The sequence below is a fragment of the Anopheles maculipalpis genome, chromosome 2RL (assembly GCF_943734695.1).
Source record: "Anopheles maculipalpis chromosome 2RL, idAnoMacuDA_375_x, whole genome shotgun sequence".
NCBI classification, from domain to species: Eukaryota; Metazoa; Arthropoda; class Insecta; order Diptera; family Culicidae; genus Anopheles; species Anopheles maculipalpis.
Window position 1 is genome coordinate 32,075,925 of NC_064871.1, and position 14,279 is coordinate 32,090,203.

The 14,279-nt window shown below is 38.6% G+C and overlaps 2 protein-coding genes across 4 annotated transcripts in view; one reads left to right on the forward strand and one right to left on the reverse strand.

Moving 5' to 3' along the window:
* Nucleotides 1–14,279, reverse strand: part of LOC126557109 (F-box/LRR-repeat protein 7) — a 440,460-nt gene that overhangs the window by 149,225 nt on the left and 276,956 nt on the right. The gene's annotated exons all lie outside the window — the stretch shown is intronic.
* LOC126556748 (atrial natriuretic peptide receptor 1-like) overlaps nucleotides 1–14,279 on the forward strand; it is a 145,290-nt gene that overhangs the window by 110,515 nt on the left and 20,496 nt on the right. For all 3 annotated transcript variants that reach the window (XM_050212221.1, XM_050212220.1, XM_050212219.1), the window contains 2 exons: nucleotides 12,566–12,680; nucleotides 13,772–13,916. In XM_050212221.1, coding sequence (XP_050068178.1) covers nucleotides 12,566–12,680; nucleotides 13,772–13,916 — 260 coding nt within the window. The remainder of the gene's footprint in view (nucleotides 1–12,565; nucleotides 12,681–13,771; nucleotides 13,917–14,279) is intronic.

Genomic DNA, 14,279 nt, shown 5'->3' on the forward strand with positions numbered 1-14,279 from the left:
TTTTATTTACAAAAAATCATTCGCTATTTCTATAACAATCAATAAATTGGTTATATTTCTACTCTTCTCTCATTTCATCACTCATGCAGTTCATTTGTATCGAAGGAATTTGGTAGGTGCGTGCCTTTTTTCTTGAAACTACTGCTCATGATTCATAATTTCCACTTTATTTTCTAATCTTTTAATTCTTCTTTCGGTTTCTACAATCACTTTGAACAATTTGAAATTTTTTGTTAGATTCTGACATCACGAAAAACGGCTGCAGTTGAAATAGATTTTGAGTCGTCAAATTATCTCGATTGAGATATCGGTCTTTTCTTCGCCACTCCGAGTAGCTTTGTGGCATCGCATCAGGTTCTAATAAAGCGATCTCAAGGCGAGAAAATTTCACAAACTCTAAACCTAAAACCTGTAGATGAAATTTTGATTTTGAAATCTCTCGTGGACGGCTGCTTTTAGGATGTTCTCCTGTTATCGTCAAAAGCATTCAAATAACTAGTTATGTCTTTCTCTTTGCAGTATGTTTATGTTGTTTGTTTCGAGCTACATTTAAACTTACTTTAATATTATTTGCATGTTCTATGTTCCATGTGCATGTTGTTTAAAGTTTTTACTTTCGAAAAACAAAACCCATTCAAATGGGCAAATGGGAAAATAATTGCCAGCAGTATACAATGTCTTCGAGCGTATGAAATGATTGGAAATGCTACAGCCATATCAAATAAAGTAAGTAATCCAAAATCTAAAAAAATTCAAGGCAATCATTCAACTTGATTAAATCATCCGGAATTACCAATACGAGGCGAAACCGTTCTAACGGAAAAAAGGAGGAAAAAATCCTTGCGGAATTGGTTTTGTAAATCTAGGAGCTTATTTTTAAGCTGATTGAACAAAAATCAATAATCAAAGGAGGTGGAACGTATTAGAAAAATACGGTTGCAAACCCGATTGCCCTGATTCTTTTTACGGTACTGCACACAAGTTACGAAATTCAAAGTTTATTCCACACTCCACAAGCACAAAATAAAGGCGTCATGATACGCGTCACGCTGCACGCCTAGTGAAGAAGTTTAGTCATCGGATAATAGAGTGTAGATTTTAATTACCGAAAAATTGAAATTGATAGCCGTACAACACGAATGCCGAAAAACAATGAGCAACCATTTAATGTTGGCAAAAGTTTCGTCGAGAAAACAAGCTAGCAAAACAGCTTACCCTTCAATGCATTCACGAGCAAAGGATTTGAAGATATTTCTCTCGTGCCCTTGTAATCTCGATGAAACTTGCTTCTATTGCTGCGTTTCATTGTCGGGCAACGAAACCTTTTCCTTCCCTGTCCGTGTGTTAGTTACGGTGTTAAGTTGCCGTCCTATTTTTGCGGATTAGTTGTGGCTTATCCTAGAGCCCAAAACGTATCTCCGTAGAGGCAACTTTTAGATCTATATTTAACTAAGGAAGGAACTGCTTTACTTAAAATGCGAAAAAGTTTACTAACGGACAGCTGTTTCCAATAGCAAACGGCTCCATACCAACCGGGGCAAAAATTAATAACAAACTACCAGTGGTTGTCTCCAAGCAAACGAACACTCTCCTTCAAGATTCCAGCAACGTTTGTAAGGATGTTCCTTCGGGGTGAATTGCACTCACTTTTCCGGCTTACATTCTTTCGTCGTTTTGTAAAGTTGAGAATCTTCCTTCCTTGCCAACCAGTGATAGTAGCTGTGTACTGCAACGTGAATGAATATCTCCGTAGCTTTAGCTGTATTATTTACCCCCTCCGGAGGGCAGTTAGGTGGAAAACTTTAAGACACTGGCCAACATTCTTTACCACACTATTCTTCATCACGAAGCCAACGACCCTGGTCGAACAGGGAGACAGGGTAAAGATATTCGGACAGCAAAAAATATTTACTACGTTTTCCGTTTTTTCTCTGCTTTTGCATCCATACCAGTACCGGTTTGGTTGACGCTTTGCTACACCCGTGCAAAAAAAGGCTTTTGTTTTGTGTCGTCAATTGTTAGCTTTTCATTACATCTACGCGCTCACGGACACGTCCACGAAGAGTGTGGTGCATTCAGTGCACAAAAAGCGACCAGGAATGAACTGTATTTTCTGTCGCTGGAAGTTTCCGGTGGCCGGATGCTGAGAGGATATAGATATTTCTCGTTCTATTTTAGATTGCAGGACAAAAAAAATACTGTAAAGGTACTGATGAACTTCATGATCGATTCATTTTCCCCATTAGAACGAAACTTCAAGCGATCGATATCGTCTATCATTATTCGCATGTTTTTGTTTTGAAGAAATGCAGCCTTCTGCATGATGTGGTGTGGTAAAAACATCCCAACACTACATAAAGCTAAAAAATCCTGTCTTAGTTCACATGATGGCCAGTATTCCATCTCACAGGTGCCCGCGTGTATGGACACGCCTCACAAACACAAACAAAAGTTAAAGAAAAAGAACAAGAAACTGCTTCAAAGAGAAACATATTTTACACTCTAGCACGATTTGCCCGCTTCACCCTTGGCGCGGGATGCACCACCCACCACGTGCAGTAGTGACACACTGCTGCTGTTGTTATGCTCCCTCATCCATGTAAGTCGTATATGCCACGTGCATGCCACGGGTCATAAATTAAAGCACTTAAAAACTCAAACAATTTTCTTGCTTTTCTTTCTCCCTCTCTCACTCTCGGTGTTGAGCTACTGGTCTTTTCGATACGCTATAGAAACCACTGTCCACCGCGCTGTGGGACAAGTTGTCATAAAGTGGAAGAATGCTTACGAAATGATTAAACTTTCGACGTACCATTATGCAAGACAAAGCTTTAATTAAATTTGCCGTATGAATCACGTGTTCTGTAAGGATGTTTTTTGAGACGGAAAAAATATTTGAGCGATTTTGCATGTGAAGTGAGAAACTGTTCTTAGAATTTAAGCAGAAAATAACTTCATCATAATAAATCAATAACATTTAACAAGAATTTATCTAATGCTTATACTATTCTTCACCTTGGCTTAACGACCTCCTAGATCACGTCGGTCATCGATTGGCTTACTAAACTTGCTGACCCTAAGTAGTTGAAAAATTAGTTCTCACTATGATGGAACGGTGGGAATCAGATGGGATTAGAAGTCCAGTCCCGCCATGAGAATATCAAGGCCGCGGAAATCGTTACCAAAGTGCCACACCACTTTATAGACTTTATACTTTTACTACTTTATTTATTTTTAATAAAAGAAAATTAACGTCCGATAGCTCATTGCAGGAAAAAATTGCTTCTGAAATAGTTCCTTTCATGCATTAAAAATTTTGTAAACTTTGTTATAAAATTATAACACTATAAAAAGGATAGTATTTCCATTTGGTAAGAGAAATTATGCCCTAGATGATATGGGCTATGAGAATACAAAAAAAATCTTACTACAGCTTTGCATTATCTATAATTACAATATTTACTGACCGTAATAAGAAAAAGGAATTTCGATGTTGTATGCCTTCTTTTATTTTTGAAGATATTTAAATTACATTTTGATTTTTATTTCACAAGATGCATTTAAAATATTTTTTCAAAAATTATTCAGATGTATGTCATCTGTCCAATTCGTATTTAAACAATATGTTAAGAAATTCTAGCTCCGTTCGTTCTTCTTAATGATCCCCAAAGTAGCCCAAAATTTGTAACCTTACACAACGAAACTATGCAACGAAACACTTTTGTTTGTCAAAATTCAGCTCATTCTTCTCTTTGAAGCTAACGAGCCACGTTGCGTTGCGGTACCTGGCGCCTCCATCTGCGCGAACCATCGCTTTCCTCTATGCTTTGACACTGCTCCAATAACACACCCAGGGTGACATAAATCCAGCAGTTGCAAACAATGCCTTCGATGCGTGGGGGTGAGCCCATGAATGTGAACCAGATTTTGCAAATCATCAATTTGTTCCGTATTCCAGAAACAGTTGATGTGCACTCCTGCTTGTGCCAGAAGCGCTAACCGCAGTACAATCGAACGAACCGCGCAAAATTAGATCACAGAGACGGCATAACGAGGCTGTCCGGGATGAAAACAGACAACAGGAAATTACTTTTTCATGTGACACGTGTAATAGTGCCGAAAAAAGGGGAATACTAAATTACCTGGGATGAGTACCTTGGGTAAATGTCAAAACATTACATGACGCAACAGGAGAGTGTTTTGGATGGAAATACATTTAAAAAATATTATGACATGAGTTAAAAATCTCGCCATTTTCGTATATCAGATAAAACAAGTTAAGACTGTTCGTAACGTAATACGAAAACACCTAATTTAATATTTTACCTCTCACAAGATCAAGACAGCTTCTCGATCCTAAACAGCTACTGAATTTTTACAAGATGTTCCGTATTTCATCCATTTTATAATCCTCTATCGACCCTTCACATCAAAGGAAGATAACCTTCAAGTGTTACCAACCCAGTAGGAGAAAGTTTCCATCTCCAATGACTTTAGATTTTCTTTCCGTAAGCTCAATTTCCTTCATTGCAAGACTCTCGCTCTCATAACACGAAAGGCGAACAAATGGGTCTGCTCTGCATGAAGCTTTGATTTCGCAGCGGTAGTGTTAAAAGTTTTCTGATTTTTCTTCCCGTACCGTGTGCATAAATATTTTTGACTAGCTTCAGGAGTGCTTGCAACACATTATTCTTTGATGTGAAACTATGGCCATGTTGGTGGTTGGTAGGAATTTTTTTTTCCATTAGTTCTGGTATTATAACAAGATCAGACTCGTTTCCTCCAGAATTATTCAAATTCGTGTACAATTCCTGTTTGGCTTTGAAACCTACAGAGGTCTTGCCCTGCAATTGCTGACTTCTTTGACTTCATAGCACCCGTAACGATTGCTTATACGATTAATCCTACTTTAAAATAAAGTCCTTTCCCTTTCTTTCAATCTGTTTCCTTAAATCCTCTTATCTTCATGCTTTTTGCCACTTACTCGAAAAACACCCGACAAACTTACCCACGAAAAATTAAATTTATTGCATGCTCTCGACGTGCCGAAAGGCGCACAGCCCAAAACTTACGTTATTTTATTTTATATTCCATGGGTTTAGCTAACCCCCCCCCCCCCCCCTTGTTTGGAACATAGCTTTGATTTAAGCGGGGTTTTTTGGTTTTTGAAAAGCCATCGTATAAATCATTTCCGTTATGACGCTTCGTTGGTGTTTTTCTTTACATTTGTGTCTCTCACTGATAAAACGTAAGGTCTTGACATAAACTTAACGCACTGGGTTTCCTGTTCGAGCGGTGTTTGGCTCTTTTTTTTAGGGAAACCCTATCGTCATCCTGCCCAAGAGAATAAACAGTACCACACGCACATACAAACATTAGCTCACGGTGATCCTTTCGGTTGGGTTGAACCTTTCCGTGAAAATCATCCCACCGCTTGTACCGTCACACATACACAAAATCATCCTTAAAGGATTATATAAGCCTGTTTTGCGGACGAACTGATTCAAGGTTCCTAGTAAAGACGCAAAAAAAAAACAAGAGTTGTGATTTGAGTAGGTAAAACTGTGTGACTAAAACAGGAAAACGTCATCCATAACACATACACCAGCTTCTTGTTGACCACTCTGTGGTCGGGAAAACGAATGGGAGGAAGGCGCATTATCGCCCCTAACCATCCCCGGATACGTTTACATCCAACAATAGATAATAGATATCCGAGGCCAACACACACACACAGACACTCACACACATAGTAGTGTGTGAAGCGCAACGAAAAGGTTTAAGAGGCGGATCCGCATTATCACAACTTATGGTCTGGCTGTTGGGTTCCGGTTGAACGGTGACCATCGGTTGAGCGTTTATTAATTTAGCGCCCGGCTGAATTAACAGCGGCAGCATCTGCCATGTGCCTGCTGGAAAATGAAAGTGGCGGCATAGAGCAAAGACCCCCACGTAGCGCACAGCGTAATGATGCAGGCCGAAAGAGCTTTTTAACACCAAGCATCCCAAATGGGGCGTGAAAATTTGGTGGGATAAATTTGGTAGATGATTATGATATGGGAGAACGGAGCGGTCTTTGTTGTGTCTAATAAAATACTCTTGCTTGTTCGACTGTTCGTATGCGACTGACTGTATTTCCTGCTTATAAACCAATACTCTTATTCTACTTATGACTACTTACGCACTACTCTTACACCTATACACTAATACTATTTACACACTACATTCTCCCCCTTAAACGAAGTTTCTATCCAATCTTTACACTTCTCCCCCTTAAACGAAGTTTACTTATTTTGGGTATTTAAAACGTGGTTGCCCTTCTACTCTTTTTGATCTTCGTACGGGTGGTGGACTCGACTCACTTCTTTTTCTTTTGTAAGACCATTTGTTTGATATAGGTATTCTATTTACTATAAACTTATCATGCATTGTTTTTCGTCTTAATTGATTTTTGTGTACTTTACGTATTATTCCATTAATGCTTATTAGGTACACGACTTCTCCTATTCGTTTTTTTTACTACAGCTGGAATCCATCTCAGAATTTCTTTAAAATGATTCCTGTAATATACCTCTTCTTCTTCATGAAATGCATCTTCCACAGTTCTTTTCACAATATCTCTTGTTTGCTCCTTGCATTCATCGGTAATCTCTCTTTTGTGTGCTGCTGTAGGGTTAATTTTTGCGATAAGGGTATGTGGTACATAGCAAAACACTTTTTCGCTTGGTGTCGCTTTTGTTACTGTGCATGGATTGTTTCTATAGTTTATCAAAAATTGATTTAGTTTCCTCTGTAGATTTAATGCTTTAAATCTTGCATCTAACAGATATTTTTTCAATGCATCTTTGACCGTTCGCACCGCCCTTTCAGCTAATCCGTTAGATTGTGGGTACGGTGGTGATTTACTGACCTTAATACCTTTTGACTTTAAAAACATGACAAACTTTTCTGAACTAAAGGGAGGCCCATTGTCTGATACTATCTCTTCTGGCACTCCGAAACATGCGAAAAATGTTTCTATGACTTCAATTACATATTCTGCTCTTATACTTTTCATGATTTTCACTTCTATGAATTTTGAGAAACTGTCTACCATTATCATTATCGTACTATTCTCGAAATAAAAAAAATCAATGTGAATTCTCTCAAACGGACGTAAGCTTTTTGGCCATTTTGTGGTAACTACTTCCTTCGGTATGATCTGTCTTGACTGGCAAATTTGACACAATCTAATGAAATTATGAAAATCCTTATCCATGTTTTTCCACCAAACTAATTTTCTTGCTGCCATTTTCATTCTTACAAGACCATCATGATTATCGTGGAACAATTTTACTATTTCCTCTTTCAGTTTTTCTGGCACTATCACTCGATCGTTGAATAGCAGTATTCCATTTTCTATCCCCAAATTGTTTTTGATTTTAGCATACTCTTTTAACTGAACTGACTCGTTTTTTGACCAACCGTATTTTACGTTCTTATAGACTTGTTGCAGTAATCCATCGTTCTGCTGATATTTTCTTATCATTCCAATGTCTAAAATTTCATTTGAAGATAGTGCATTCAATGACACTTCTACTTCTTCTATTATTGATTCTTCTGCTAATGGTAACCTACTCATAGCATCTACATGACCCATATTTTTTCCCGGTCTATGCTCAATTACATACTCGTAGTTCGCTAATATTAATGCCCAACGGCTTAATCTCGCCACAGCTATTGATGACGTTGCTCTTGAAGGCTTAAAAATTTCCTTCACTCCTGCATTATCCGTTACTAGTTTAAACTTTACTCCGTAAATATACTTATGGAATTTTTGCACTCCGTAAATTACCGCTAACGCTTCCTTTTGAACTTGTGCATAGTTTTTTTGTGCTTGTGTTAGAGTCGCAGACGCAAAATAAATTGGCTTCTCTTGTCCACCTATTTCATGCGATAATACCGCACCTACCCCATAGGGACTAGCATCTACCGTTAATATTATCGGTTTTTCAGGATCATACGGTTCTAATACGTGATTTGCCTTTAGCAGTGATTTCGTTTTATCGAAAGACTCCTGACATTCTTTTGACCACTCAAATTTAACATTTTTCCGTCACAATTCGTGTAATGGTCTTAGTAAATTTGCTAAATTTGGCAAGAACCTTCCATAATAGTTTAACATTCCCAAATATGCTTGTAATTGCATTACGTTTTCAGGTGCTGGGGCATTATCTATCGCTTTAACTTTATCTGCATTTGGCGTAATTCCGTCTTCCGTTATAACGTACCCCAAGTATTCTATCTTCGTTTTGAAAAATTCCGATTTTTTCTCATTTATCTTTACTTTGTATTTTTCAAGCCTCTTCAACACTTCCATCAGATTTTCCATGCATTCTTTTTTTGTTTTGCCTCCTACCAAAATATCATCCATGTATGCTATACCTGGTGTTCGTATAAGTATTTGATCAATGATTGATTGAAATATAGCCGGTGCTGATTGCGCTCCGAACGGCATCCTTGTGTACTTATACAACCCTTTATGTGTATTTATGGTACAAATATCTTGCGCATTTTTTGATAACCTCACTTGTAAATATGCTCCGGTAAGATCTATCTTACAAAATATTTTCCAGTTTGCAATCTTAGCCAATATATCATCTATTTTAGGCAATGGATAGTGTTCAACGGAAAGATATCGGTTTATTGTCGCTTTTCCATCAATACAAATACGTACCGAACCATCGCTCTTTTCTACCACTACTATCGGACTTGCCCAAGCCGATGATCTGGTTGGTATCAATATTCCATCTTGCACTAATTTCTCTATGTTTTCTTCTACCTTTGCCACAAGTGCGTACGGCACCGCATATGCCTTATGAAATATTGGAGTGTAGTTTGGTTTTAATATCAAATTTGCTTCGAAATCTTCGATCGTTTCTTTATGATTGCCATCAATCAAACTAGGAAATTTCTCTCTCATTTCATTATTCCAATTACTTTCTTCGATTTGGTTTAACTTAAACGTTTTTCTCCATTCCGGGAATAAGACATCTAAACCATCTCGCCCTAATAACGCACTTCCTTTATCTCCAGTTGGAATTATTACAATTTGCAATTTAACCGTTTTGTTTTTTCGTGTCGCATCCACTATCATTTTACCCAAAGGAATTAACCTTTGCCCTGACGCCGTTATGAAACGTAATTGTGTTGGTTCTAACTTCACACTTCTAAATTTATCGAGGTAAATGTCCTCTGGTAATACCGTATTACACGCTCCGCAATCAATCTCGAATACTACATCAATACCGTTAACGTTTAACACACACTCTTCTGGTTCACTTAACTTATTTTCGTTTGATATGTGTGCGAGCGGAACCTCTCTATCGTACGTTTTCAAACTTTGCACTCGCATGTTCTTATTTCTACACAACGACGACACATGCCCGATCTTCTTGCATGTAAAACACTGCCACAATCGTGCTGGACATGTTTGTGGATTGTGTAGTCTCCCACACCGGTAACACTTTCTCTCGATTGCGTGCCCGTTGCTCTGCTTGTGTGGATGATAACTGCTCCCGACGTGGTTGTAGTGCTGCGCACCGACGCTACTTTTTGGCGCGTGCCTAATTGCCGCCATTTCTCTGGGCTGCACCTTTACCGCAAAAGTCTCGTTCTGCTCTTCCGCCGCTTCCCACGTTCTCGCGATGCTTTCGGCTTGCTCGAAAGTCAGGTCAGACTCTCTTAGTAGGCGCTTCCTCAACCCGTCGTCCCGTACACCAGCCACCAATTGATCACGCAACATTTCCGATAAAAACGATTGGAACTTGCATGTTTGTGCATTGGCCTTCAACTCCATAACGTACTCAGCAATGGAATGTTCTTTCTGCCTGCAGTGACGGAAATTGTAACGCTCAGCCACCACATTCACTTTTTGCTCCAATTGTTCTTTAAGCTTTCTACACAGCTTTTCATAATTGCACAATTTCGGCTCCTCCGGTGATACCATCTTCGATATCAGACTGTATAGTGACGCTCCTCCTAGTGTTAACAGCATCACTGTCTTTTTCGACGCCTCTATTTCGTTCACTTGAAAGAAAATATCCATTCTTTCCAAGTATTCACGAATACTTTCACCCATGACGAAGGGTTCTATTTCACCAATTAAAGACATTTTTGGACTATTTTACTTCTGCTGACTATAGACTTTTGCACACGGACCGAATTATCCTCGTCGCCAACTGTTGTGTCTAATAAAATACTCTTGCTTGTTCGACTGTTCGTATGCGACTGACTGTATTTCCTGCTTATAAACCAATACTCTTATTCTACTTATGACTACTTACGCACTACTCTTACACCTATACACTAATACTATTTACACACTACAGTCTTTTAGTTCGATAATTTTAAAGGATGTATTTAAACCACGTTATTTTTTGCAGAATTTGTTGTGTGCTGTTTAAAAAACAATATCAACATAAATTCCCAATGACAATACGGCATTGGACCGTCATAATCAATTGTAAATAAATAAAAATAAATATAAATTCCCAACATAGGGTGTTTCATTAAATTGGATATGAGTTGCAACTTCATTTTAACTATGTATTCCTAAATTTTAAAACACGACTGTGCAGTTAAAAATTCATGACCATGAATTCAAAGTATCAGTCGGATGTCAGAATTCCCTTTACAAAAATGAGCAATAAGGTTAAATACAACAAAATACTATAACTTAATTCAATTGCACGACAGTGAACATTTGCTAACTATACAAAGGACATTTCCCATTTCCTTTTATTTCTGTTTATTTTAACAAAAAATTTGGTTAAAAAATACTTTTTCTGTTTGTTCAAATGCAATGCGCTAACTATTCATCTTCTGTGTTTTTCCGCAAAATTTCCAAACCTCAAAACATTGCTCAAACAATTTACCACCTTTATGCTAGTGCGCAACTGATGCTTAACGTGAAAGTTCTGTGTACAAACATGCCTTATCAGAGCACTCCCACCAGAATGCTCTGTTTGAATTCTCTTTTCGGTCAAAATAGTTTACTATGAGTGTGAGTTTTTCCAGCTAACCTTTATTCATTTCACTGCAGGCAAACAGGCAAACATTTGTGGTTGGAAAGTCTACCATTTTCGCACGCAAAACACTGAACGGCAGAACGGCTTGACCAGTAGCCAAAGTAGATTTTTGGTAAAATGTTATGCAAATGCATGACCGACTAAACGTAGTAACAAAGTTTAAAATGCATCAGCGAGCGCGAAAAAGCAGCAAAATCACTGCAACGGTAAAATAGTTAACAATGAAACAATGTGCAACAATATGTTACCTCGATGAAATTTTTGCAACACACAGTGTGGAGCAAAAAGTACGATGTTCAAACAAAAAATGTCCCCACTGGAGGAGATAAAGTTTAAATAAAAATTGCACACGAAAAACTTTTACACAGCACGCGAACGATCGACTAATGGCGTTAGAAAACACTCCACCAAACGGGTGTCATATTCTTTTTTTGGGGGGAGTGCCTTTTCTTCCATTCCTAGTGCATAATCGGAATGGACGATTAAAGTAGAGCACAGATAGGAGTAAAAAAAAATCTACACTAAAAGCTTTTAGATACTGTTTTGTTTGGCGTGTGCACCGTCTAACAGCTTGATGAAAAATGCATGCTGAACACTAACAGAAACAAAAATTGTTTAGGACGTGCAATTATTTTCAAACAAACATTTTATTTGATTCTAATCCACCAAAGAAAATAGAACCATTTTTAAAGAGTGTTTACAAATTCCACGAAACATTTGGTTGACTACATAAACTGTTGTTTGTTGATTACGTTCCACTAAGCAGAGGTGTACCCAATCAAAAAATGGACACTCGTTGCCAAGGATATGAAACAGATCCGTCCTTTTATCCAAGCTGATGCTGGCGTGTGTTGCAACCCACAGTTTTTGCAGCTCTACATTGCGAGCATTCTAACTTTAATTGACGAAAGCAAGCAAAACGAGCCGAAAAATAAAAAGGAACCCAGCATCAACCTATAACGAAAGCAAACATTCCTGTGCGGAAGATTATCTATCGTACAGATTTGAGCGAAGAAGCACATTTTACTACGAAAAATCTTTCATCCCAAAACAAATAAAGAAGCAAATCTGTGCCGTTTTTTTTTTTTGTTTGCTTTGTTTGGTTGTGTTGAGTATATACACCTCTCATTTCAATATTTGCCTTACGTTTCTAGTTTGTTTTTGTAGCTTGAAGGGAGCATTTTTTTGCCCTGAAATTCGGATACCTCGGCTATTAAATTTCCTTCAATTTTATATCACTGTCCTGTGACAAGTGGTACCATCATTTCCATTACCTAGAGCGTTCTATGTCTCTGATTGTCCCACACAATCGGTGTCGATTTAATGCTGAGAATCTAAGTCGATTTCACCATCTGTTGGTGGAGCGATGTATTTATTCAACCGCTGTGTTAAACCATTTATCGTATTCTCTGATACTTTCCCCCCGTATGCAATATCTGCCTTAAAGCTTATTTATTTAAAAAAATCGTTCCAATTTCTTGTCTGACTCGTTGCAGTTGTCATCATGTGCGCCAGTCCCTCGGCGATCCGGGAAATTATGCTAGCGGCCGCCGAACTCAACATGGTCAACAGTGGCGAGTACGTGTTTTTCAACATTGAAATATTTGGAAGGTATGTGTGCCCGGGAAACAAAGCGGAAAATCAATCACTCGGTGGCTTGTTTCTATGCTTGTTTGTTTATTTGTTGGTCCGTCAGGGATTATCCGTGGCGTAGGAGCGGTTCGCATGACGAATGAGATTTGAAATAGGAAAAAAATCGTTGCTCTTAGAGGTGAAGGAAATGCTAAATATGGCTAGAGTTTTATTCTTCTTGGCTTAACGACCTGCTAAGGTCACACCGGCCATCAAATTGTTTGCTCGATTTGTTGATATTACGAAGTTGGATAGCCAGTTCTCACTGTGATAGAACGATCCGGATGGGATTTGGACCCCGGTACTACCGGTCAGTCTTCTAGACTTGTGAATGTGCCAAAAGACATTGTTATTGAATTACTTACTTTGATCTAGATTTTTTACAAGAAAGTCATACGAATTTTTAATTCATTGCACTTTTTGAAGGTCTAAATGTAAATAAAAAAATATTTGTAATGTCTTTTATAAATAAAATAGTCATTTAAATAATTTTTCGTCTGCGTTAGATCATAAACTGTACAGAAATGTTCAAAAAAACTTTTGATAATTTTTCAAACCATTTATGCAAAATGACAAGATTGTTAAGGGGTTAAATGTATCTTTTTTAAAATACGTAGTAAAACATATAAAAAAAAACACAGATAAAAGGCTTACTACATTACGCCATGAAAGTTCGGAAACTCCTCTATTCGCGTCGGGTACTCGGTAGCTGTTGCACTAGAAGGACTTATCTTAAACCCTCCGGATATTCCACAATTTGTCTACTGAGCTCTGTATGCTTAGGTCTAGTGTTCCACTTAAATCCTTCGCACAAAGTAGATGCTCCTGTGCAAAGCTTCAGTCGACAGTCGACAGCTGATACTAGCCTCTAGTATGTTTCTTTCGAGCCAACGAGCAAAAATTTCCATTCCATTTTCTTAATATCGCAACCGACGACCGTGGTTGTCCTTTTTGAGCCTGCTATTTATGTCCCCCTCTCCTAGACCACCTACCACCAAGCAACAAGATTTGCTTGTTTGTGCATTCAAATTCATTCATCTTGCTTCGCTCGCTCCCTCTTTGTTGAACAGCATGACGGCAACGAAACAACCGCCCTGGTACTCCAAGAACGATACCGACGAGCGCAACCAGAAAGCGAAGGAAGCGTACACCGCCCTGCTACAGGTGGTTGCCCGCGAACCCGAGGATGAAGAATACCGCCAGTTTTCTGAGGAGGTAAGCAGAAAGAGTTTCACGCCCAACCCAACAGGCTACCCACGCTAACACAGCGTGGTCCACACAGGGCTGTCCGCAAGGATCGTCGGTCAAGGTTTGTAAGCTTTCGGACAGCAACAAAAAAAGCTCCCAACTGTTCGCGCGTTTTGTCCACCCAGACTCTCGAAAGAAGGATGTGTAAAGTCTGTTTCAATTACTGCTTATCGCAACTGAGCATTAAACCTGACATGAAAAAGGAGGAGAGCGAGGACACATAGAACAAAAGTGCATGTACTGAAGTGACCACTTTGCCGTCATCATCCGGGACGTTGTCAGTGAAAGCGACAGAAAGCTCGGCTCTGGTCTCGCTTCATTCATTCGTCC